A 27,530-nucleotide genomic window follows, 5' to 3' on the forward strand; every position below is an offset into this window, starting at 1 on the left:
AAATGGCAGATTCAGAATTATAACAGTTGGGTTGCAACATGGATGAGTTACTCTCCAGTGACATTGAAGCAAAAATGTCAAGTTCTCGTAGTAGACTGGGTGGTTGGATCACATTTCCCTTCATAATAGGTCTTTCTCTAAGCTATACAAACCATGTTGTGCTGATATATATATGCACTATTTCTTTCAAACGCCACTATGTTTCTGCCTTGCACCCAATTATATCTGTGCCTTTTGGCTAGACCAGGATTGGTTACTGGGTTAAGTCTTGGTGCTGGTGGATGGCTGATTAACCTGATTGTATATCTCATTGAGGAATTCAATGTGAAGAGCATTGATGTTGCTCAGATTTCAAATGTGGTCAACGGTTGCAGTCTGCTTCCAGTTATCGGAGCAATTATTTCTGACTCTTTTTTAGGCTTCTTCTCTGTCATATTGATTTCTTCTGTTGTCTCTATGCTGGTACTAGTCTTGATTTGTTACTACATGCACACTGTTTTTTCTGCTCATTCTTTATCTGTGCTTTTAAGTTCATTAGCATTTATTATCTATATCAATATGATAGGCTTATTAACTTGATTGTGGTGCAATTTAGCTCATAATTATGGGGTGGGTTTGCGAATGGCTTGCAGAAAATAGATCAATAATGCTTAAGAATTAAATGAGTTCACTAATGCTTAATTTACTTCTCAATGAATTCTTCTATGAACACAACAACATCTCATAATATGTTCACAAGTTGAGGTGTTAGTCTACTATAAGCTCAAATAAAATAAAATAAAAATTTAATTAGATTCACAATAACTCAGAACAAGTTTGCTGTGAAAATATTATGAAATTTTGTTATGCTCAAAGACTTTCTGCTTCTTAGTTTAAGAAGGAAGAGGAGTAAATTGTTCCTTCTCTGATGATAAGATTTTTATTTAGTGGTAAAAAACATGCATGAACTGCAAAATCTAATTGGAGGCGTTTGAAAGAAATTTTGCCTCTACTGTTAGCCACCACTCATGAAATAATTGTCGGTCAAAGCTTTGTGAGTGGCTTCACATTACCCCTATAGATTCATTCCCACTTGTCTGCCTCTACTATTGCTCTCATTATTGCCTGCAGCTTATAGCATTCTCATTTGGGTCGTGCATATTTTCCTCACCTTCAGTTTTTAGCATCTTATGGTCATCTAGGTTCGATATACTTTCAAAATTTGATTGTATCCCATGTTGTCTTTGGCAAACAAACACATTTAACTTTGAATAAAAGTGATTCTAAGGTTCTTGCTATTTTATTATATTTGTTGATGATACTTGCGTTATACTAGTTGTATCTTTTACAGCATCTGTGTGAACTCATTTGCATTTAAAATGTTTTAAACACAATTTTCTTGTGTTAACATGTATTAGGGTATGTGGGCTTTAGGTCCACTTTGTTTACTTATACAGCACACTTACTTGTATTGCACACTCTACCTCCTATATAAAGACACTCATGTATATTTTATTATGGTGTGAAATATAATACAATCATTCAGTGTTTCTAACATGGTATCAGAGCCATTGCTCTAACTTTCTTGTTTCTTGCAGTCTTGTCTTTGTTGGTATTTTCTGCTATCTCAACTTCTTCGGTCAGTAAACTTTTTCCGTGCCCTCTCTTGACTGCTCACTACCGATAGAGGTGCCCAAGGCTGAATCTTCACCGCTAGAAGCTCGATCATCGCCACCAAGATCATTGCCTCCGTCAGATCTTCCACATCGGACCTCTGATTACGACATAAGACATATCACTGTGTAGATTTTCAACCGATCTATACAATGCCGCCGGAATCATTATCATCTGACCCTCCACGCACCAGTCAAAGATTCAGCAGTTTCTTCCACGCGCCTTCAGTATTGCTCTGATCATCTCACCGCTGCTGTTATTTGAATCGTCTTTCTCTGATCTACATCATCCGAAAAGAATCGGACTCACCGGACTGCCTACGCGCTCTCATGCGCCGCTGAAGAATTCTGCCACGTTCTCTACGCACCTCACGCGTTACACGCGCCACCGCCCCTACTGCTGTTGACGTCATCTATGACATCACTCTACCATGTCAGCCCTAGCTAATGTCATCTTCTAGGTTACTACTGATGTCATCTTCTCTTCTGTTGACATCATTCGTTGACCGTTGACTTTGTCTAGGTTTGACCATTAACTTTTTGCCAGAGTTGACATTTTACAGTCCAGGTCTTCTTGTTGTTGCAATAATCGTCGCTGACAATCTAGCAAACGTTTTGGCCACAATATTGAGACTTGCTATCATTGCAATAAATCAACTGTTTCAATTTCTGCTGCTACTGTTGTTAACATTGAGAGTGTCTAACCAATGGTTCTCGTCTCTACACAGTCTAAGTCTTCAGGAAGCACTTTTACCATGTCCACAGACGACTTTAAAAACATCATCGCCAATGTCATTCGTATGGTTGGTAATGCATCTTATTCATTTTCTCTCTTAGCTTTATCTGGTATGTCTCATTCCTTTTGGCTTATGGATTCTGCTTGTTGCAATCATATGACACCTCATTCGTTCTTATTTTCTGAACTCGAACCTGTACCACACCCTTTTAATATTTGCACAGCAAATGGTTCCATAATGTCTGGTCATAATATAGGTTCTATTTTGACCTCCAACCTCTCGGTTCCTGGAGTCTTTAATGTTCCTGATCTTTCTTACAATTTATTTTCTGTGAGACAATTAACTAAGTTGGGTTATCACATTATATTTGATTATTTTGGGTGTATTGTTGCAGGATTTAAGGACGGGACAAGAGCTTAGGACCGGTCCTAGAGTTGGGCGTATGTTTCCTGTGGACAACCTTCGTCTTCCATTTGTTGCTCCTGTTTATGTTGCTGCAGTTGCTGCAGTTTCTTCTATTCCTTCCCTTACACTTTGGCATGTCTAACTTGGTCACGCATCTTCCTTTCGGGTACAACACTTGGCTTCTAGAGGCTTGTTAGGTTCAGTGTCCACAGAAAATTTTGATTGTGTTTCATGTCAATAAGGAAAACAACCAGTTTTGCCTTTCAATACTAGTGAATCAATTGTCTACTGATATCTTTGACCTAATTCATTCAGATATCTGGGGGCCTTCCTCTGTCTCTAGTATTGGTGGATCTCGATATTTTGTTGTCTTTGTTGATGATTATTCCCGCTATAGCTAGATTTTTCATATGAAACATCATTTTGAATTATAGCAAGTATATTCTAATTTTGCAAAAATGGTTGAAACTCAATTTTCCAAACGTATTAGATTTTTTCGATCTGATAATGCTATTAAGTACACTAAATATGCTTTCCGAGCTGTTTTGCATTCTTATGGCACTGTTCATCAACTAACTTGTCAAAATACCTCTCAGCAAAATGGTAGAGCTGAATGAAAACTTCGTCATATTCTTGACACTGTTCATGCTTTCTTTCTCTCTGCCAAAGTTCCTACTCCTTTTTGGGGTGAAACTGCACTTCATGTTGTTCATGCTATTAATTGTATTCCCAGTCCCGTCATCTATATTCAAACTCCATATAAGCGTCTTTTTGAGTCACCTCCAGATTATCATCACCTTTGCTCCTTCGGTTCTGCCTGTTTCGTTCTTCTTCAACCACATGAGCATAACAAACTTGAGCCTCGGTCAAGACTTTGTTATTTTCTTGGCTTTGGCAAAATTTAAAAGGGGTATCGGTGTTATGATCCTGTCTCTCATCGCTTTTGTATCTCTTGCAATGTTGTCTTTTGGGAACAATGCTTCTTTGTCGAGCTTTCTCACTTCCGTACCTTCCTATCTTCCTCCTCTGTCTTAGATCTTTTTCTAGATGAGACACATATTCCTTCTATAGCTGCTCTTGATCCTCTTGTAGTTGCTCCTAATTCTCCTACAGACTTCTCTGTCCAACCACTAGATATATCTGATCCCTTTCCTAGTTCACCCTTTAATGAACAGGTGGAAGATGAACAGGTTGAAGATGAACTACCCAACCCTGAGCTTGGGTCCCCTGCTCCTGCTCCGCCTGAATATCTTGCACAAGACATTCCACCTCGTCACTCAACTCGGGTAAGATTCATTCCTGCACATTTACTTGACTATCATTGTGTCACTGCCCTTGCTACACTGCACGAGCCTCACACCTATTGTGAGGCTTCCACTGACCCTTTATGGCAGATTGCAATGAAAGAGAGACTTGATGCATTATCTAAAAACCATACTTGGGATTTGGTGACGCTTCCCTCTGGAAAATCTGTGGTTGGTTATAAGTGGATCTACAAGATTAAGACTCACTTTGATGGGTCTATTGAGTGCTACAAAGTTTGTCTTGTTGCAAAAAGTTTTACAAAGAAGTATGGAATTGATTGTGAAGAGACCTTTGCTCCGGTTGCTCATATTTCATTTGTTCGTGCCCTCTTAGTTATTGCTGCTGCCAGTAAATGGGACATTTTTCAGATGGATGTCAAAAATTCATTCCTTAATGGAGATTTAAGTGAAGAAGTTTATATGCATCCTCCTCCTAGTCTCTCTGTTGAATCAAATAAGGTTTGTCACATTCGACATGCATTTCATGGTATTAAACAAGCTCTACGAGCTTTGATGAGTTTTTAGACCCCTTAAAACCATAATCAGATTAAACTAGGTAAATAGCCAAGTGATTACTTAGTCAAATTAATAAATCTAGGTTAACACAAATATATCATATCAATGTATAGTAGTGGAAAATAAAAAATACAACGATATGATAACTCAAGAAAACCAAAATGGTAAAAAACTTGGGGAGGATTTAACTTAACTATTCTCAAGATAAAAAGCAAATCCACTAGAAAGAATCGAAGTTTTACAATAGCGATTTAGACCACTAACATCCTATTACTACCCACTAGTAGAAACTTACTGACACGACCACGTACAAGCTCCGAGACCATGGACTTCTTCTTTCTTTAGCCTTTGCAAAATACAAACACCCACGTTTGTGACTTTGAGATCCCACTCAAAGGTTTAGCAACACAAACTCTCCTATTTGTGACTCCAAGACCACCTTTGAAGGTTTAGATCATTGGCACCTTTGATGACTAGAGAAGGCAGCAACTTCTACAACACCGGATCTTGAGATTCTTCAAGTAATAACATTGGTAGAAGATATGAGAGAGCTTTTTAGGAACAAAACCCTAAATACAAAAGAGACACACTTTTCTCTCTTTAAAAAGCCTTATAAAAACGTGCTTAGGGTTTCCTTTATATACTGGGAGAAGTAGATTGGAAAGCCTAATCCTTAATGGGCTTGAACTACTATTTGGGTTTAATTAAAATTCTGCAGATACGACTTTCGATCGATCGAACCAGACAGATTATGAAATCTTCTTCCTACATCTTGTATGTTCTTGAATCTTGACTTGAATCACCTTGAGCATTATCTAATAATACCTATAGACTCTAAGATCTATATCTAGACAAGTTTGTGTTCACGATTTGTCAATTTGTTCTAAACTTTTAGAACCTAACAAGTTTGGTTTGCCAAATTCAGCTCTACCATCTCTCGCTTGGGTTACATGGCCAGTCATATGATTTTGCCTTATTTCTTCGTCGCACTGACAAAGGCACTATTTTACTTCTCCTATATGTGGATGATATGATCATAACTGGTGATGACCTTAGTGACATTCAAGAACTCAAAGATTTTCTCAGTTAGCGGTTTGAGATGAAAGATCTTGGACATCTCAACTATTTCTTGGGTCTTGAAATCACTCATTGTACAGATGAACTTTATATTACTCAAGTCAAGTATGCCTTTGAACTCTTGTCTCAAGCTAGACTCACTAATAGCAAGATTGTTGACACTCCAGTTGAGTTTAATGCACATCTGATTCCCTCAGGGAGGAAACCATTGTCTAATCCCTTTATTTACAAATGCTTGGTTGGTAGCCTAGTTTATCTCATTGTCACTCATCCAGACATTTCTTATGCTGTTCATCAGGTGAGCCAATATCTGTTTGCTCCACGATCGACTCACTATGCTGCTTTGTTGTGTATTCTTCGATACCTAAATGACACTCTCTTCCATGGCCTTTTCTACTTTGCTCAGTCTCCTCTTGTTCTCCTTGCATTTTCTAATGCTGATTGGGTAGGAGATCCCACTGATCGCAGGTCCACCACTGGTTATTGCTTTATTCTTGCTTCTTCTTTGATTTCTTGGCAAAGTAAGAAACAAACTCATGTGGCCCGCTTCAGTATTGAAGCAGAATATCGTGCCCTTATTGATACCACACCTGAGCTCCTTTGGTTACGATGGCTTCTCAAAGACTTAGGTGTGTTCATATCCTCTGCTACTCCTCTTTATTGTGACAACCAGAGTGCCATTTATATTGCTCATAATAATATCTTCCATGAACAGACTAAACACATCGAGATTGATTGTCATTTTATCCGTTATCATCTTATCCATGGTGTTCTCAAGCTGATCCTAGTCTACTCTAAAGATCAACTTGCAGATATCTTCACCAAGTCACATCTTAAGGGACACTTTCGTACTTTGGTTGACAACCTCAAGTTGGTCTCACATCCACTTTGAGTTTGAGGGGGGCTATTAACGTGTATTAAGGTATGTGGGCTTTAGGCCCACCTTGTTTACTTGTATAGCACACTTATTTGTATTGCACACTCTGCCTCCTATATAAAGGCATTCATGTATATTCTATTATGGTGTGAAATACAGTACAATCATTTAGTGTTTCTAAACATGTTAAATATTAGCATTGATACACCATGTTGAATATGCCAATATGGATACAGAAGTAAAAACATAAAGTATAGAACACAATAACACACGAGGGTTATGTGGTTCAGCTTAATGGCCTACATCTACGGAAGAAACCCTAAAGGGCTACATTAATAATATATTAGAGAGTAGTACAAATCCTATATTACAATGAACCATAACATGTGTATATATAGTAAACTAAACTCTAGACTAATAAGCTTCTAATACAAGTAGGAGACTTGGCTTGCACACAAAGTAGAATTAGGTTTGGGCCTATGCTAATGGGCTAATATATCTTTAAAACCCCCTCTCAAACTCAAGATGGAAACTTGATGAAATTTTGAGATTTGATAAGGTTGAGAAGATCTCTTGAATGAAGTTTAGCTCTGTGACGGTAGTTTAAGGAAGACAATGGTCTTGCAGTGTTGATGCGACTTCTAAGGGTGGCATGACTATACCAGAGAGTTTTGACGGTAGCAGTAGGAAGTCAAAGAAGATGAATGCAGTAAAAAAACACCGAGGAAGACAAATATTGCTCTTAAATATACTGCAAGGACAGAAAACCATGACCATAAGAAGGTGGCTTTGATACTATGTTAAATATTAGTATTGATATACCATGTTGAATATGCTAGTATGGATGCAGAAGTGAAAGCATAAAGTATAGAATACAATAACACACGAGGGTTACATGGTTTAGCCTAACGGCCTATATCCACAGAGGAAACCCAAAATAGTTACATCAATAATATATTAGAGTGTAGTACAAATCTTGTGTTATAATGAACCATAACATGTGTATATAGTAGACTAAACCCTAGACTACTAGACTTCTAGTATATGTAGGAGACTTGGCTTGCACACAAAGTAGAATTAGGCTTGGGCCTATGCTAATGGGCTAATATATCTTTAACATCTTGGATCATCAATATTTTTGTTCAAACAATGCCATGAAAGATAACGACAAAACTTTCATTTATTTTTTGAACCAAAACGGCGAACTTTTCCACCGTTCTTGTCACCTACACGTCCAAATAGAATGGACATTCAAAATGAAAACACTGGCATATATATTTGAGATACTATACAAGCCCTTCTCATCTTTGCCTTTATTACTGATTGACTTAAAGGTGATGTTGCTCTTACTGTTGTTTACATTATTAGTTGCATTCCCTTCCCATTGTTCATTGAAAAACCCCGTTCACAATTGTAAATGGTAGAGTTCTTGACTATTTTTCTCTTCATATATAAATATATATTTGGTTGTGATTTTTCTGTCACCCTTCCTCCATATGGAAGTATCAATATTCTTGAGCCTCGTTTTTTATTATATTGTTCTTGATTATGGCATTACTTGAAAGGAATGTCATTTTATCATGATCCCAAAACCAAACTTCTTTGTGTTGATTGTCATATGGAGTTTTGGGATTTCATGCTTTTCCGCGACTTCCTTCAATCTGTCACTTATATTCACTAATCCTTCTATTGCATTATTTCCTGAGTGCTCATATGGCATTGTTAGGGATGCCAGCTACATAGGTGATCCTTCTTTAGCCACTCCTAGCGTATCTAATTTCTCCTCCTCTAGTGTTAGCCACCACTCTCATTAGGGTTTCTCTCTACAACAAACATGTATTCTAACTATTGGAATAAATGTGGCTGGCCACTTAAGGGGTTTTATATAGGTAACTTGAGTTGAGGCTAAAGGGAAAAATTAAAACTTAGCTCTATTGGGTCTTGGGCTTCGGTTATCAAATAACCAGCCTAAAGTTAACATTAATTATATTTTATTCCACTATAAAAATATAATTACACTCTAGATTCTATTTAATTACACAAGGAATTACTGCATTCAACTTTCAATATATTTAGTGAAATAAAGTTGGTTTATTGCCACTTTATTGGCTCTTTATCTTAGGTCATTGAATCCCAAATTTAATCTTTTAATTATTTTTATATTTTTCTAGAATTAAGTTCCGTCGAATATCACTTAAATGATCATGCCTGATACTCTGAATAATCAATTCCCATTTAATCTATCTTAAGGGGATATTTTTGGGGGTTTTTTTGGTTAAAATTATGGATTATGTCTTAAGGAATAGTGTTCTCAATACGTTACCTGTGATTACTCTGATGTAGACTGTACTTGTGATCTTATAGATTTCCATTCCACTATTGGCAGTTATTTCTTGGTTGAAACCTCTCTTATTTCTTGGAAAAATTAAGAAATAATTTATTATCGCCCATTTCAGCATAGATGCAAAGTATCAAGCTCTTGTAGACACTCTTTTTGAATTTCTATGCCTTGGATGGCTCATGATTGATATGGGTGCCTCTCAAACCTCTAATTCTCCTACCAACTGTGATAATTGGAGTGATATCCAAATTGCTCACAACTATATTTTTCATGAAAATACCACATATTGAGATAAATTGCCATTTTATCAGTCATCATCTTCCGTAGGGTAGCCTTTATTTGCAATTTGTTTCATCTTAAGATCAACTTGCTAATGTGTTTAACAAATCTCATTTATCTACCATATTTGGGAACTTATTTTCAAACTCAAATTGGCCATTTTAGGGTTACCTTGAGTTTGAATAAAGGGGTGGGGGAGTATTATAGCATATCTATATGTAGATGGGATAAGATTAAGTAGGGTAGTTGATGGAAGCTCTCACTTAGGCAAGTTACTCTAGCAAACACTTGCATATGAAGGGCATGACAACTCTTGAAAGAGTGGCAATGAGCACCCCAATGGTAAAGTTAGTGAGTATGGAAGAGAAAAGCTTTTAGAAAATAATTTTTTGATGACAAGAATTTCATACCTACCTGTTGATGTAAAAAATAGGTATGTATACCCGCAATTAGCATGCTTCTAGATTTCCTATCCCATCATTACCTACATTTAATGCTTTTGGCAGATGTGACTTGATTTTGCTTGTCTAGTTGGGTTGGGATGTGTTTCTAGATGGTGATTGAGACTTTTGTTGGGGGGACATGCCACATCACATATAATACTAAGTGGATGGTTGTGTAAGCAATAAATGTGACTGAGATATGATTGAGACTACTTTGACCTTTCGGTCCACCTTTCAAGAGTTTTTTTTTGGATTGGCCCATCTAGCGAGGTAGTGAGATCGGTGCATGGCCCTAGTTCATTTTGATCGCGTAATTCCCTTTCTACCCTCATTCGTTTTCTAATCCCCCTCATTAACAATATTATGATGTCCATATGTTTAGGGTTATTATGATTTGAATAAAAGAAATATCAATTAACCTTGATTCAAGATAGAATCAAGACTCCAAGATCATCACTTTCCCTTGTTATTCTATTTGTATGTTGTGTATATACTCATGTCTTGTATACACTCATGATTTTCTGTTGACGTATTAGTTTCGAATTTGAAATGAAGATTTGGAATTCTATAATCTGTTTGGTTGGAATGGTTGTTTTAGGATTATATTTTGTTTCCAATTTATTCTGTTACTTGATTATCTATGGGTGAAGCACTTGATACATAACCTTCAAAGGGATCAAGTAAGTTATTATTTTCTAAAATTTTAATCTCCATTTACAATTGCAGGGCACAGGTCTTTTAGCCTTAATTGCATTGCTCGACTCCTTGAGGCCTCAACCATGTGAAATTGAATCAAGCTTATGCATAACCCCATCAAAAGTCCAATACTTAGTCCTATACGTAGGTATAGCTCTAGCATCTTGATGCGGGATGCGGAAGCATCAAGAAGCAGAATATGTCTACTTCTAGAAAACAAGAAACAAAACACGTTTGCTTCTGAAAATAATCTTGAATCCACGAGGGATCTTTAAATCCACAAGGAGAAAGGGGTTTGGAATCCACTAGAAAATAATAGACAAAAGTTTGAATTTTTATTAATATCAATAATACTAAAAAAAAAGTTTACAGATTTAGAGGCCTATTTAAGGGCTCCGTAAAACTTGATAGATAAGAAAATATATTCTAAAATAAGTCCTAATTAATACCTAACCATAATAGAAACCAAATTTGACCTAAAAAGTATTAATAGCACCTAAAAATAAGGAAATCATAAACCTAAACTTAAAATAACGAAACTTACAAATGACATACCAAAATTAATAAATTACAAAATTTAAATTATAGCTTCCATCCTACATCAGACCCCTTCACTTGAAACAAACTAGTCCTTGAGTTCATCCTTGAAATCTGAAATCTTTCGATCCAAATAAACAAATACTTTGAATGCTTAAGTCTCTTGATCTTCTTTCTATACTTGAAACTCATCAATGGAATAAACAAATCAACTTGAATTTCTTTTTCCTTGGTTTTCATGTAATTGTAGAGATTTACCAAATAAGAATTGACAATTGATTCAATTCTATCAACCCCAATAAAATTAATAAATTTTGGTATATCGCTTACCACTAAAATAAAAGGGCAATCATATGATTTGATTTCATTGAGATCCTTAAAACTTTCCTCTTCAATTTTTTTCTCAATGGTCTCTACCATCTCGACTTCAAGATTTTTCTCTATAATAGGATATTCATTATTTTCCTCTACAATAATTTTGATTTTACGATCTACTTCCATAATAAGGCCTTCATTAATTTCTTCAAAAATCTCTATATTTTGTTCTTTGACTTCTATATAATCTTCAAGAACAATATTTTCTTCAACATGCAATTCTTCCTTTAATGGTGGAATATTTGGCTCTTCAAAATAATTCAAGTATGAACTTCTTGGCCAGTAATAATCTTATTTTGTATACGACAAAAGTTCTTCATAATCCAAAGGATAGGAGTTGATAGCAAGCATCTTTTTCATCCTTGGCCATGAACGAATTTTGTCTTTACCTTGTCTAATCCTATTAGATTGTATTAGTTCCCACCAACGTAAGGCATACCCACTAAGTTCATGCTCCAACGACGACATCCTAGCAAAGATATTTGTGAGTGCTAGCTGTATGTCACATAATACTTGCTAAGTTTTCTATCATTGGAATTGCTATCGTCTCATATGTTAGCCACCAGACCAGGATAAGTCAAGATTTTGATACCAATTTATGTGGGATACAGAAGCGTCAAGAAGTAGAACACGCCTATTTCTAGAAAACAAGAAACAAAATACGTTTGCTTTTGAAAATAACCTTGAATCTACGAGGGTTCATTGAATCCACAAGAGTCCTTTAATTTACAAGGAGAAAAGGGTCTGGAATCCACCAGAAAATAATAAACAAAATTTTGAATTTTTATATATATCAATAATAAAAACTTGACAGACTTAGAGGCCTATTTAAGGGCTTTGTAAAACTTGAAAGACAAGAAAATATATTCTAAAATAAGTCCTAATTAATACTTAACCATAATAGGAACCAAATTTGACCTAAAAAGCATTAGAGCATCACCATCAGGTGTGCCAAATGCCAAATATTTGGCATGTGGCACACCAAACACCAAAAAACACCTCACAGCAGGTGTTTCAAATGTGCCAAATATTTGGCATTTGTGTCTGTAACGTTCCAAATTTGGAACGGTATGGACACAAATGCCAAACCCAAAAAATGATTTTTTATTCAACTTTTCTCTCTCCTCTCACTTCTTTAATTGATTTTTTTCTCTCTCTTCTCACAATCTATCTCTCTCTCCCAACCGGTGTTCTTTCTCTGCCTCTTTCCTCTTCAGATCAGATTCCCAACTCTTCCTTCAACCTTAACCTCAAACGTCTTTCTCTCTCTTTGCACCTCAAATCAAACCCAAATAAACTTCTTTCTTCTCTTTTTATCGAGCGGCAGAGCTATGGATTGGGTCGTGATTGGTTAAGACAGTAGATGGGTCAGTTGGGTTGGGGTTTTTGGCGGGTTGTTGGTTGAGTTTTGGGTTTGAGTGGTGGAGTTAGTTGTGATTTTGGTATTGGGTGGTTCCGATGGGTTTGGATTTTTGTTGGTTTTGGAGGTGGGTTGTGGTGCTGATGGGTCCGACCAAACCCAGATCAGAACCATATTGTCGTTTGAAGCTGTGTTGTCCTCCACTGCTGTTGCCGCCGATCTCGCCGCCTCTTTCTCCACAACTCGTCGTCGACCTCGATGCGTAGTCCCTCATGCCACGCTGATCTCGCTGCCTTGTTCTCCACAACTCGTCGCCGACCTTTCTCAATCAAGTTGTGGGTGTGAGATTTGGGATGGTGCTGTGGATTTGAGATTTGGGATGGTGTCGATGGGTTTGAAATTTGTGGTTGTGGGCAGTGGTGTGGTGTTGTGGATTTGGTGGCAATTTTAGTTAAATATTGTTTTAATATGGGGATATATTATTTTAATGTTTAGAATCCAAGAATAAAAGATATGATAAATGGTGAATTGTAAAGTGGTGTGTTAAAATAATAAAGTAGGTCTTTGGTGTGTTAAAATGACATTTTTTATAAGAGATCTGATGGTGATGCTCTTAAAAACACCTAAAAATAAGTAAATAATAAACTCAAACCTTTTTTTTTCTTTTCTCCTGAGAATCAATAATAAACTCAAACTTAAAATAACGAAAATCACATAAAAATATCAAAATTAAATGATTACAAAAATAAAAGTTTAACTTCTCCTATGTCACATCTATAGGGGTGGCAGGAACATTCTATACTGTGGCAAAAATGGGTGCAAACCAATTTGATAAACTTGAGGATCAAGGAGTTTTCTTCAATTGGTACTTCCTTGCTATCTACGTTACTGCTTTAATAAGTGCCACAACCATTGTCTATATTGAGGATAGCGTAAGTTGGGGATTGGGGTTTGGGTCGTGTTGTTGCTATCAGTATTGGGTTAGCCATGCTCTTGCTTGGAAAACGTTTTTATTTTCTAGAAAAGCTACAAGAGAGCCTGTTCACAGATTTAGCACGCGTTCTTGTTGCTGCTATTCGGAAGAGGAAAGTCCTACTCTAATCCAAAAGTGAGGATTACAACCACGGGTGTGATGGAATGGCAATGAAAGCAGCTCCAATGCCTAGAAAGAGTTTTAGGTATGGGATAAGTCAATTCAAATTTTTTATCTTGTGATAATCAGTATGGAAGATGATTCGAAGGAAAAAACTGAAGCAACTAACATACTGCACAGTTCTTTTAAACTTAATACTATCATACGGTTCTTGTTCCAGTTTAGTAATTTCAAGTAGCTCCTAAAATTTTATTAGAAGTGTAACGCACCAAACAAAACGAAAAAAAGAAAAAGAAAAATAAAAAGGAAGCAAGTCAGATTTTTTGGTGTCTCACGTGCCCCACCTACCCCTTTATCCCCCACTAGTCATTCTCATTTCTCACAAGTATCCCTCACTCTCTTTGGCCAGCTATCACTCATTTACTCTCTTTTTCTTTTTCATTTTCTCACAGGCACAGCAAACACTCCTCTGTCACTCTCTCATCATTTTCAACCGGTGTACCTCCTTCACCACCATCTCCACCATCAATTTTCCAGCAAGATCATCGGAAAATCTTCAATAACCTCTAAGCACCTTCATATAATTTATTTTATTTGAGGTAAATTTTTTAATCTTTTTGGTGGGTTTATATGCTTTTGCTAGAGGTTTTTTTAATCTAAACTTAGATAATGATACCCATGTTATTTATGAGTTTTGGAAGTGATATTCATGTGTTTATATGTATGGGTTTTGTGTTGGTGGAATTATTTGATGAGTGAGTTTATAGTTTTTACAATGGTGGTTATCTAAGTGGTGAAGATTTGGGGGTTTTGGCTTTTTATTATGAAATAGATGGTGAATATAATTTTTATTGATTAATTGGAGCTAGTTAAAGATTCTAACTGTTTGTCTCGGAGAATATTATGATTTTGGTGTCATGGGTTTCTTGATGATATTATATAAATCTTGTGGGAACTACTTATTAAGTGTTGAGGTTTTGGTGTTAGAGAAAATACCTTAAATGATTTATGAGTATAAATTGGAGTCTATGAGGTGTATTTTATATTATTGAGAAACCTTGGATGTGAAATACATTATTTGTGAGGCTAAATACTAGGCTTGCCTAACTAAGTGCTTATTTGGCAATTCCTAATTTGTAGCTAGATACAATTTCAAGCTTTATGCTTATTGTGATAGGTTTGTTTGGTATTGTTTAGGTTCAAGCTAATTTTCTTTGGAGTTTGGAATTAGGCTTTTGTGGGTTGCAAGATAAGTAGTTTTTAATGAGATTTTTGAAAAATAACCATGTTGCATAAATGTTGTTTTTAAGTCAAATAGAAAATTATTTGTGGGATTATGTTTTCTTAACAAGTATTGTGTTGTGACCCTATTATATATGACTATTTATGAAAAGTGCATCATATTTGGTAATGCATATGGGGAAATGCATGATTTGTTAGCATGAAAAAGATAAGCATTTTTTGTAAAATTTTTGAGAATGGATTTTATGTAATTGTATTTATTCAGATCTTCATTCTTTTGTGGCTAATGGTTATTGTAATTATTGCATAGAGTTTTAACTTATTTTGGTAGTATCTTTAATGAAATTATTATAAAATTCTTGATGTTGGTATTTGATATGAATTATTTGGATTTAATTGTCAAAAGAAAAATAAAATCTACAGGTACTTTTGGGTTGTATTTCTCATGCTTTGAACCCTTTTGAGTTTGCGGTGTGACAGTTATGGTATCAGAACTTAGTTTATGATTCTGTAGATTTTGAAGACAGGAATTGATTTTGATTAAAGTCAGAGCATTAGGGGGTTTGATGAATCATTTGTTTAGTGCATTTGTTGAAGCTTCCACATGCTATTCCTTTATCCTTATCTAGCTTGTCTATGCTAACCTTCTATGTTGCCTTGTGATTTACTTGCTATGTTTCTTGAGTATAGGTATAAGTACATTTGTATTCTATGACTCCTAAAAAGAAAGCACGCAAAGTAAGACATGTAGATGAGGTTGCAGCTCCAGAACACGACCCTAGGCAATGCCAAAAGCGTGAGAGATCTATCACTCTTGATGGTAGTGAGATTGGTAAGGTGGCAGACAGAATCTATGCTAGGATTGCTAGAGCAGTTCAGGGTGGTGAGCATAAGAGGGAGGGTTGTTCTTTTGGGGATTTCCGTAAGCAAAACCCTCCAACTTTTAATGGTGAATCTAATCCAAAGGCAACAGAGAATTGGGTGCTAAAGATGGAAAAGTTATTGAGAGCCCTTGAATGCACTGATGCTCAAAAGGTGGTGTATGCTACTTTTGCTCTTCGAGATTCTGCTGAGAGATGGTGGACAAGCACTGAGCACTTGTTGAGGATGGAGTTGGGAGAGGACACTCCTATTACTTGGGAGAAGTTTAAGGAACTCTTTAATGAGACTTATTTTCATGATGTAGTTAGGGATCGAGAGGAGAGAGAATTTTCTGATTTGGTTTAAGGGTCTATGACTGTGGAAGAATATGCTGCAAAGTTTGTTGAGCTCTCCCGCTTTACTCCCTATTTAATTCCAAATGAGCCTAAGAAAGTAAGGAAGTTTCAGAAAGGTCTTAATGATAAGATTCGCCCTTACATTATAGCCTCTGGAGTGGGTACTTTTACTGAGACTGTGAAGCAGGCAATAAGTCTTGAAAAGGACTTTAAGTGCAACCTCGATTCTAGGGAGGATGGAAAGAAGCAAGAACCCTCTGGTTTTCAACATGGAGAGGATCAGGGGAAAAATTTCAAGAAGGGGCTGCTTAAGAAGTCTAGTAATAGGGGTCATTCTTATGGGCAAAACAAGGGTGCCTTGCCTCATTCAAGTGAAAAGAAGCTTTGCTCCCATTGTGATAGATTTCATAATGGTCATGCTTGTGGTGGAGTTAAGTTGTGCTACAGTTGTAATCAACCTGGTCACTTTGCTAGAGAATGCCCAATTGCTAAGGGCTCAGGTCCCTCTTCTTTGCCTCAGACTGTTATGGGTAATAACAATGGGAAGAAGGTGCAAGGTAGAATGTATGCATCGGTTTCTCAAGATTTTTAGGCCACGGACATTGTGGTGACAGGTATAGTTTCTTTGCTCTCCACACATGCTAGAGTTTTTTTGATCTTGGTTCTACACATTCTTTGTTTCTAATGCCTTACTAAAAGTTGTGATAAGAGCCTAGAACTCCTTGATTTTAAGTTATTAGCTTCTACCCCAATGGGTGATATTTTATGGAATAATCTCTTGCTCAAGTCTTGTATCTTTTTATCGAAGGTAGAGAGTTATTGGCTAAAATAGTGTTGCTAGATAGGCATGATTTTTTTATGTTATCCTAGGCATGGATCGGTTGGCTTCTTATCGTGCTTGTATGCATTTTTAGGAAGAATGATGAATTTATGAGGTTATGTACCAACTACTATGATCTAAATTGAGTTACCATTAAGAGTAAGTATCCTTTGCCTTGCAGTGATGACTTGTTTAACTAATGGCAAAGACAACAAGTATTTTCTAAAATTGATCTTGTTTTGGTTGCCGATAGTTGAAAATTTAAGGCATGCATACCAAAGGTGGCCTTTTGGACTAGGTATATTATGAGTTCTTAATGATGCTGCTTGGATTAGCTAATGCCCCTACTACCTTTATGGATTTGATGAATGTGGCATTTCATGATTACTTGGATCACTTTGTCATTGTGTTCATTGATGATATTTTGATTTATTCTAAGAGCCAAGAAAAGCAGGAAGAACACTTTAAGGATTGTTTTACAAATTCTAAGAGAAAATAAATTGTTTGCTACATTGAGGAAATATGAATTCTAGTGGAATCAAATAGCATTGTTAGGTTATGTGATCGCTAAAGATGGAATTACATTGGATCTTGGAAGGATATAATTTTTACGAGAAAGATTACCCCACATGACTTGGAGTTGGCTACAGTTGTGTTGCGTTGAAAATTTGGAGACGTTATTTGTACAAGAGAGACATGAGATTTTTATGGTTCATAAAATTTTAGAGTATTTCTTTAACCGGAATAAGCTAAATAAGAGATAACGGTGATGACTTTAATTTTTTAAGGACTATGATTTCTCTATTAACAATCATCCCCGTAAGGCTATGTGTTGGTGCACTTGGTAGAAAGTCTCTGGATATTTTTCAGCTGCTTTGTATACCACTCAGAGGGAAATCATTATTGATTTAGAAAGGTTGGGAGTTGAGGTTGTATAGGCCATTCAGAGACCTACTTGGATAATTGAGAGTTCAATCAACTCTAGTAAAGAGAATGAAATTGTTGCAAGGCAGTGACTCTCAATTGATATGGATAAGGTGCATAAGGTAAAGAGACCTAAGTTTAATATGTACAATTTTGAGGACGAAATTTTTATAAGAGGGGAAGAATGTAACGCCCTAGTAAAAAAGAACAAAAAAATGGAAGTAAGATTTTTTGGTATCCCACGTGCCCCACCTACCCCTCTATCTCCTACCACTTATTCTCACAAATATCCCTCACTCTCTTTGGCCGGCTACACTCATTATCTAAGCTTTGATAATGATACCCATGTGATTTATGAGTTTTGGAAGTGATATTCATGTGTTTATATGTATGGATTTTGTGTTGGTGGAATTATTTGATGAGTGAGTTTATAGTTTTTACAATGGTGGCTATCTAAGTGATGAAGATTTGGGGGTTTTGGCTTTTTAATGTGAAATAAATGGTGAATATAATTTTTATTGATTATTTGGAGCTAGTTAAAAATTCTAATTGTTTGTCCTGGAGAATATTATAATTTTCGTGTCATGGGTTTCTTGATGATATTATATAAATCTTGTAGGAACTACTAAGTGTTGATGTTTTGATGTTAGAGATAATACCTTGAATGATTTATGAGTATAAATTGGAGTCCATGCCATGTATTATATATTGTTGAGAAACTTTGGATGTGGAATACATTATTTGTGATGCTAAATACTAGGCTTGTCTAATTAAGTGCTTATTTGGCAATTCCTAATTTGTAATTAGATACAATTTCAAGCTTTATGCATATTGTGATAGGTTTGCTTGGTATTGTTTAGGTTCTAGCTAATCTCCTTTTGAGCTTGGAGAATTAGGCTTTTGCGGGCTGCAAGGTAGGTAACTTTTTAATGGAATTTTTTGAAACTAACCACGTTGCATAAACGTTGTTTTTAGGTCAAATAGAAAATTATTTGTCGGATTATGTTTTCTTAACAAGTATTGTGTTGTGACCCTCTTATATATGATTATTTATGAAAAGTGCATCATATTTGGTAATGCATATAGGGAAATGCATGATTTGTTAGTATGGAAAAGATAAGCATTTTTTATAAAATTCTTGAGAATAAATTTTATGGATTTATTGCATTATTTGCAAATTTTAAAGATGTTTTTATCTTAGCTTGTATTATTTGGGAAATTTATGCAAAATATCTATGACAAGAAATGGTTTTGAGGACTTTGAAAATATTGTGGATATTTGGTTATTGAAATACTTTATGAAACTACTTGGAAGTGAACTATGTATTTCAAATACATTAACTTGTGAGTTTTTGTTGTGGTTTTGCCATTGTGCTATGATATTGGTGATTACTTTGTCTTTGTGATGATGTCTGTGTGACGACCCTGTTTATGTGACGAACACATTTGTCTGACGACCTGTCTGTGTGACGACTCATCTGTGTGAAGACCCCGTATGTGTGATGACAAAGTTTGTGTGACGACCCCGACCCCGTATGTGTGACAACCCCGACCCTGTCTGTGTGACGACCTTGTCTTGTAGCCTTGGGTGAGATTTCTTGTTTTGAAATAGTGTTGGATATTTATCTGGCTGATAGTGAATAATATGTAGTTTCATAGTTATTTTGGGAAGTTTGGTATTAGATTCTCTCCATTTGGGAACAACTTATTTGGGTGAAATTGAATTTTTTTTTTTGCTGAAAGTACTGTAAATAAAGCTAAAAAGTAGTTGAAATAGAATAATGAGACCCATAAATAGTATCAAAAAGTGCAATGAGACCCATGAATAGTAACAAAAATAAGTTGAATAGTAAAAAAAGATGACTTTTTAAGCTAATGCCAAACTCAACCATTATTTCTATCATTCATGTCATGTTGTTAATGAAATTAACTTTATATAAATTAAATAGAAATTCCCAAATTATAGCATATTTTGTGAAATGCTCATTATCATGAGACTTGCATTTCCCCCACTCCCATTAATTATGCTATTTATTGGGCTCTGTCTAATTCCATTCTTTTACAAACTTTTTCAGAGTAGGTAACGATCCTTTTGAGACAGGTTTTTGTGGCTAGTAATAGTTAAACTAACTGCTGATGGAGGCTTGACTTTTGTTATGGTGATTGTGGGGGGTATAAAGCTGGGAAGCCCATGTCAATGCTTGCGTTGGGCCTAGGGCCCGATCCAAGGAAGGCCCACCCCTTGGCCATGGGAAGGATCCTCCTCGGCCATAGGAAGGACCCTCCTCGGCCATAAGTGTAGCCGAGGGCAAAGGGAGCAGCTTGGTCTTGGTGATGACATTCCGGGTCATTTTGCTGAACAGGAAAAGTACTAAAACGACAAAGAACAAGGGAAAGGCTGCCATTACTGCAATTAAGTACTCTGCACCTGACAAAGCCATACTTTTTAGCTTTTACAATCACCCCCAACCACTTTGGGTATGGGCTGATGGGTCAAGTATCATCCCTATAAAGTTGAACCTACACGTGTACGTTCGTGAAAGGGAAAAAGCTAGTATAAAAGGAGGAAGAAGCAGTCCGGAAAGGAGGCTGGGCGAGGTCCAAGAACCGGAGCCACCCAGGCCGTGCCGAGGAGAAAGTCTTCTTGGATAAGCTTAGTTCACCTTTATGCGATCATCATGAACACCATGACTAACGACTGTCCGTTCACCAAGGCCTAGCCTTTTAGCCCACTCTCTACAAATTCATTGTATTGGGCCCGTTTGTCCAAGATCCCACCCACCGTGTGGTATTGGGCTAAAAAACGAGACCCTACAATTGGCGCCGTCTGTGGGAAGGCTTATGTGTTGGCGCAGGTTGCGGTTAGTCATGGTAAGATCAAGCCCCTGTCAACAAGGGTCCCTCGAAAGAAATAATTTTGGCAGTGGTGCAAGCTATGCGAAAGCCTCTCCATCATTTCCAGTAGCACGCGGTTGTTGCCCTAACTCAGTTCTCACTCAGGGCTACACTTCGAAGTGCTAGTGGCACGAGCAGTTCTAGGGGCTTCTAACATCAAGTCTATGCCCCACACATTTGCCAAGGGGCTAATCCTCGCGGGTCCAGTAGCCCGATTGACCGAATTCCTATAAGTGTTGGACAGAACCAAGGTCTTGCATGGTCATCGAACTCAAACCTATGGGGAAACCAGCTACTTCAAGAAGAAAGTGCTAGACAGAACCAATGTATTGCATGGTCCTCGGACTCAAACCTATGGGGAAACTAGTCACTAGAAAATATAAGTGTTGGATAGAACCAAGGTCTTGCATGGTCCTCGGACTCAAACCTATGGGGAAACCAGCTACTTCAAGAAGAAAGTGTTGGACAGAACCAAGGTCTTGCGTGGTCCTCAGACTCAAACCTATGAGGAAACCAGCTACTTCAAGAAGAAAGTGTTAGACAGAACCAAGGTCAAGCCTTTGTCAACAAGGGTCCCTCGAAAGAAATAATTTTGATAGTGGTGCAAGCTATGCGAAAGCCTCTCCATCATTTCCAGCAGCACGCGGTTGTTGCCCTAACTCAGTTCCCACTCAGGGCTACACTTCGAAGTGCCAGTGGCACGGGTAGTTCTAGGGGCTTCTAACATCAAGTCTATGCCCCACACATTTGCCAAGAGGCTAATCCTCGCAGGTCCAGTAGCCCGATTCACCGAATTCCCATAAGTATTGGACAGAACCAAGGTCTTGCATGGGCCTCGGACTCAAACCTATGGGGAAACCAACTATTTCAAGAAGAAAGTGCTAAACAGAACCAAGGTCTTGCATGGTCCTCGGACTCAAACCTATGGGGAAACCAGCTACTTCAAGAAGAAAGTGCTAGACAGAACCAAGGTCTTGCATGGTCCTCGGACTCAAACCTATGGGGAAACTAGTCACTAGAAAATATAAGTGTTGGACAGAACTAAGGTCCTTGCATGGTCCTCGGACTCAAACCTATGGGGAAACCAGCTAGTTCAAGAAGAAAGTGTTGGACAGAACCAAGATCTTGCATGGTCCTCGTACTCAAACCTACGGGGAAACCAGCTACTTCATGAAAAAAGTGTTAGACAGAACCAAGGTCTTGCATGGTCCTCGGACTCAAACCTATAGGGAAATTAGTCACCAGAAAATATAAGTGTTGGACAGAACCAAGGTCTTACATGGTCCTCGGACTCAAACCTGTGGGGAAACCAACTACTTCGAGAAAAAAGTGCTAGACGGAACTAAGGTCTTGCATGGTCCTCGGACTCAAACCTATGGGGAAACTAGTCACTAGAAAATATAAGTGTTGGACAGAACCAAGGTCTTGCATGGTCCTCGGACTCAAACCTATGGGGAAACCAACTACTTCAAGAAAGGCTTAAGTCCTAGACAGAATGGAAATCCCGCGCGGTCCCCAGACTCCTGACTCTAAGGAAACTAACACAACCAAGTGTTTAGACCTGGTACAGTCATGCCTCGGTCCTTGGACCGGATGCCCAAAACAAGTTAAGGCTATGAATATCATCTGAAATGTGGCAAGGCACCCTAGTGCCCAGCGACCCCCTCGGACAGTTCATTTTAGGTTACATGTCAGCATTTCAGCTGTTATCCTGGTTAGTCTTATATGGTTAACCTACTTGAAGTCAGTTGTTGTTTTGATAAGCTCAAAGTGATAACTCTTTGCTAACAAGGGCATCGGCCCTAAGTACTGTTCGAAAGAAAAGGACACCAGTACATCCATTCATAAAATAATTATTGCAGAAAAGAAAGAACACGCAAGATGGGATAAAGTCATCCTATATTAGACAAAGAAGTAGTACAACATACAAAAAAGGGGCTTAGACAAGCCTATACCAGAAGCTAACTACAGAAGCAAAAAAAAAGGGGGAGGGGGATACACAGGAACGATAGATCCTTCAATTTTGCTCTAGCAGCGACTAAGCAAGTCTGAATGGCACCAATGATGGAACAAAGGAAGAAGCGGGGATGCCAAATCCCCATACCAGCTCTAACAGCAATCGAGCCAGTATCGTATTAGTAGCAATCGAGCGAGAACGGATGGTATCGGCGATGGGAAATCTCAGTGCTATCGCACCAAAAGTCTGATGCGACCTCCACCTGCTTCAAATTTTGGCTGAAGGAAGAAGAGGCTTATTTCTTGCCTTATCGAGGAGAAGAAATGTCTTAAGTCTTTGTCTCCCTTGCCCTGACCGGGCCATTTTGAATCTCGAAGATACCCAAGGCTCCTGAAGAAGGTGTGGTCCCTTCACCCTCATCCTGACCTTGACCATGTCACCCCCTGAGGCTTAATCACACTAATAATGGGGACTTTGGGCACAATTGGAGGGTTAGGGATTTGAAAAGCTTAAAGGGTCTGCAAATAAAGTGGATGACCTCCCACCGTGCTTCTTATAGGGGGAGGGGAGCTTGGTGGCATTTAATCTATGCAAATTTCCAAGAAAAACTACAAACGAGATAAGTCCCGCTCAATGCCCAAAGCAGTCTTCAGCCGTTGGATTTGCGTCGCCTCGTAAAGAGACCTTAATAAAGGCGCGCCTCGTGTATCGAAATGGCAGGAATGCAGCGTGGGTAAACTAAGAGAATGTCTCACAACCAGGAACGTGCCCCAGGTAAATGAAGAGGCTCCGATATCGATGAAGGACAAGACTTGGCAAGCCATGACATAGGCCCGACGTCACCAAAACCGTCCTCTCCGTCCGAGGAGCCGGACAGCAGGATTTTGAGGGGCTATTGTGGGGGGTATAAAGCCGGGAAGCCTATGTCAATGCCTGCGCTGGGCCCAGGGCCCGATCCAAGGAAGGCCCACCCCTTGGCCATGGGAAGGATCCTCTTCGGCCATGGGACCCTCCTCGGCCATAAGTGTAGCCGAGGGCAAAGGGAGCAACTCGGTCCTGATGATGACATTCCGGGTCATTTCGCCGAATAGGAAAAGTACTAAAACGACAAAGAACAAGGGAAAGGCTACCATTACTGCAATTAAGTACTCTGCACCTGACAGAGCCATACTTTTCAGCTTTTACAACTGCCCCCAACCACTTTGGGTATGGGCTGATGGGACAAGTATCATCTCTACAAAGTTGAACCTACACGTGTACGTTCGTGAAAGGGAAAAAGCTAGTATAAAAGGAGGAAGAAGCAGTCCAGAAAGGAGGCTAGGACGAGGTCCAAGAACCGGAGCCACCCAGGCCATGCCGAGGAGAAAGTCTTCTTGGATAAGCTTAGTTCACCTCTGTGCGATCATCATGAACACCATGACTTACGACTGTCCGTTCACCAAGGCCCAGTCTTTTAGCCCACTTTCTACAAATTCATTGTATTGGGCCCGTTGGTCCAAGATCCCACCCACCATGTGGTATTGGGCTGAAAAACAAGACCCTACAGTGATCTTTAGATGATGTATATCCTAAAGTAGGATTGACTTATTCTTTTGTATCTAATAGTGGTTATGACTTTATTCCCACTGATGGGACAAACTGATGATATGTAATTGTATTTATTCAGACCTTTATTCTTTTGTGGCCAATAGCCCTTATAATTATTGCATAAAACTCTGACTTACTTTGGGAGTATCTTTAATGAAATTATTATGAAAATTCTTGATGTTGGTACTTGATATGAATTATTTGGATTGAATTGTTAAAAGAAAAAGAAAAAGAAAATCTACAGGTACCTTGGGTTGTATTTCTCATGTTTTGAACCCTTTTGGGTTTGGAGTGTGACAAAAAGCATCAACAATAGGTTTTATTTAAATTGTCAACAAGTTATTTAATTTTGATGTGGAAAAGAAGTATTTGGTTAATATGACTGAGCAAAGGTTATAAACCTTTGTTCTTGCTGTGTTTTATTTTTGTTTGGAATTTTTTTAAAATAATGGACATAATAAGTAAATAGTAAATTTTTAGAACTTCCCAAACCATCCACAAGTAATTGAAGGAAATGATTGGCAGACTGTATGAAGTATAATTTGCAAGTGGAGAATACTTGCTAGCTAGAACATGTCCAACATCGCTATAAGTATTGACAATGTTACAAGAAATAGGTTGTAAATTAATATGAAGAAGTGCAGCCTTTTGATCATTCAGCTAATTTTCTTGGGATTCACAATAAGTGCTAAAGGCATTCACGTAGATGAAGAGAGAGTGTGAGCTACCGAGTACCAACCTTGAGAACAGAATCTGAGGTACACTGTTTTTATAGGCTTCCTACATTCTAATATTTATTCATATATAATTTAAGTAGCATTGCCACACCTATTATTATCTGAAGAACAAAAAATTGTAATGTGGTGAAGAAGTGTAGGCTCCATATTTGCTGTAATAATTAAAGAAAAATTAACTTCGACACCAGTTTTGGTAATCCTTAATTCTGACAGTGTTTTTGAGTTATATATAACTCAAGAGGGTTGTGCACGGTTGGTTTTGATGGTGAGAAGTGGAATGAGGTAAAATAGAAGGGGTCAACTTATGAACAAGAGCTATACACAATTATTTGAGCCTAGGAACATTGGGAGCATTTTTTAATTGTAAAGGACTTCATGATTTAGTTTGACTATAATTCATTGAAATATTTCAAGATAAAAGGCACTTGAACTAGACGCAAGGCTTCTTATCTAGAGCAATTTTGCTACATTATTTATATTTATATCTTGTGCTTCTAACGAGTTGCTGATGCTCTAACCTTTTGGTGGTGTTCTAATTATGGATATTGGAAGTATTGTCCGGCAGTGTCTTATTTGTGAAGTGAAGTGCCTGACAATCATAAGATATTGGTTTATATATGCCTTTTCCCTCTCTTAAGAATATTTTGGGAGTACATAACAATAGACGTTGTGTTAAGACTTCCAATGACTTAAGAGTGTAGACTCCGTATTTGCTGTTGTTGATAGGTTCTCCAAGATGATGCATTTATCCCTGTCGTAAGAATCCCAATGTTGCACATGTATTTTGACTATGATTCAAAATTTCTTGCTCACTTTTAGCTCACTTTATAGAAGAAATTTGACATGAGGTTGAATTACAAGACTACTACACCCTCTCAAATTGATGTCTAGACAGAGGTGATGAACCAAACTCTGATGAATTTAATTTATAACATGTGGCAGGATAGGCCAAATCAATGTGACAACGCCCTTACACAATCCATTCGATCGAATTCTCTTTCTGAGTTCACCAATTGTTTGCTAATTTTAACCAGATGGATACTGAAACTTCAGGTTAACATGTGGTATTTGTACACCGTTCTATGCACAATGGGTCTCCATATACTTTTTTTCTTTTACCAAAGTTTCACTAAGTTAAGTAGACACAATGATAAACACATTATTGTCCAAGTGAACTTAATTTGAGTAATAAAGTTATATATATATATATATATATATAATATGTATGTATTTTTACAGGCTTTTCAACTGTGCAGCGCTGAAAACTGAAGGGGACACCCGATCAGATGGCTCAATGGCAAAACCATGGAGGTTATGCACAGTACAACAAATAGAAGGTCTCAAAACCCTGATCAGAATTTTCCCCATGGTCAACTGGCATATTTTTAAGTATTCCAGTAGCAATCCAAGGGAGCTTGACAATCCTCCAAGCTCTAACCATGGACCGTCATCTTGGGCCACATTTCAAAATTCCAACTGGGTCTATGGTAGTCATACCCACCATATTTGCTGTCATCTCTCTTACTCTAATCGATCGCTTCCTTTGTCCTTTGTGGCTGAAACTGAACCGTCAGTCTCTAACACCTCTTGAACGAGTAGGAGTAGGCCATATCCTAAACATTCTTAGCATGATTGTGTCAGCAATAGTGGACTCTAAGCGGCTTAAAATAGCTCACCACCTCAAACACCAGCCCGATTCAACAGTGCCCATGTTGGTCTTTTGGCTATTTCCTCCGCTGGCTTTAGGAGGCATTGCAGAAGAATTTCATTTTCCTGGACAAATTGCATTCTACTATCAAGAATTTCCAGTTTCACTGCGAAGCACAGCGATTGCTATAGCTTCGGTGACAATTGGGATTGCTTACTATTTAAGCACAGCAATGGTTGATCTAGTTAAGAGGGTTACAGGATGGTTACCGGATGATATAAATAATGGAAGGCCAGATAATGTGTACTGGATGCAAGCTGTAGTTGGGGTGCTGAACTTTGGTTATTATTTAGTGTGTACCTAGTTGTACAATTATCAGAATGTTGATGAGGAGAAGGTATCCCATGAGACCTCTCTCTCACGTGGGTGAGAGAGAGGTCTCATAATACAATTTTCCGTTGATAAGGGGGCGTGGACGGTAGTTTTGGTTCCGATAAATGATGCTAATGGTGGAGAAGGCAAGAGGTTTGGATGATTTCCCATCACTTCGTGTATAAACTCAATGAACTTTCTCTATGAGCCATGATTAAAATTAGTGTATATGAGGCAAGAGGTTTGTGTATATTAGATATAGCAGTGGCTTAATTTCACTACAACAAATAAGTCTTACGGTGACAAATACTTTTCATAACGAAATATCCTTATATTGTTGCCTAAGACATATGGTGACAAAACATTATCTGTCGTGTGATCTCAATCACAGAATGTCTTGATGTAAAACTCCAAACCTTTTTTATTTAAAGCAATTTTA

At 37.7% G+C, this 27,530-nt stretch overlaps 1 protein-coding gene and 1 pseudogene across 1 annotated transcript; both read left to right on the plus strand.

Annotated features, from left to right (window-relative positions):
• Positions 1–27,530, plus strand: LOC115988769 (annotated as a pseudogene).
• On the plus strand, positions 14,094–18,748 carry LOC115988780. The gene is made up of 2 exons (XM_031112397.1): positions 14,094–14,291; positions 15,625–18,748. Exon 2 carries the CDS (start codon positions 16,168–16,170, stop codon positions 16,741–16,743), a length of 576 nt encoding a protein of 191 aa, XP_030968257.1. The 5' UTR covers positions 14,094–14,291; positions 15,625–16,167; the 3' UTR covers positions 16,744–18,748.

Source organism: Quercus lobata, chromosome 1, assembly GCF_001633185.2.
Source record: "Quercus lobata isolate SW786 chromosome 1, ValleyOak3.0 Primary Assembly, whole genome shotgun sequence".
In the NCBI taxonomy this organism is placed as follows: Eukaryota; Viridiplantae; Streptophyta; class Magnoliopsida; order Fagales; family Fagaceae; genus Quercus; species Quercus lobata.

What these genes read in the sequence shown, in the direction of transcription:
- LOC115988780 (XM_031112397.1), top strand. Translation starts at nt 16,168, where the DNA reads ATGACTGTGGAAGAATATGCTGCAAAGTTTGTTGAGCTCTCCCGCTTT.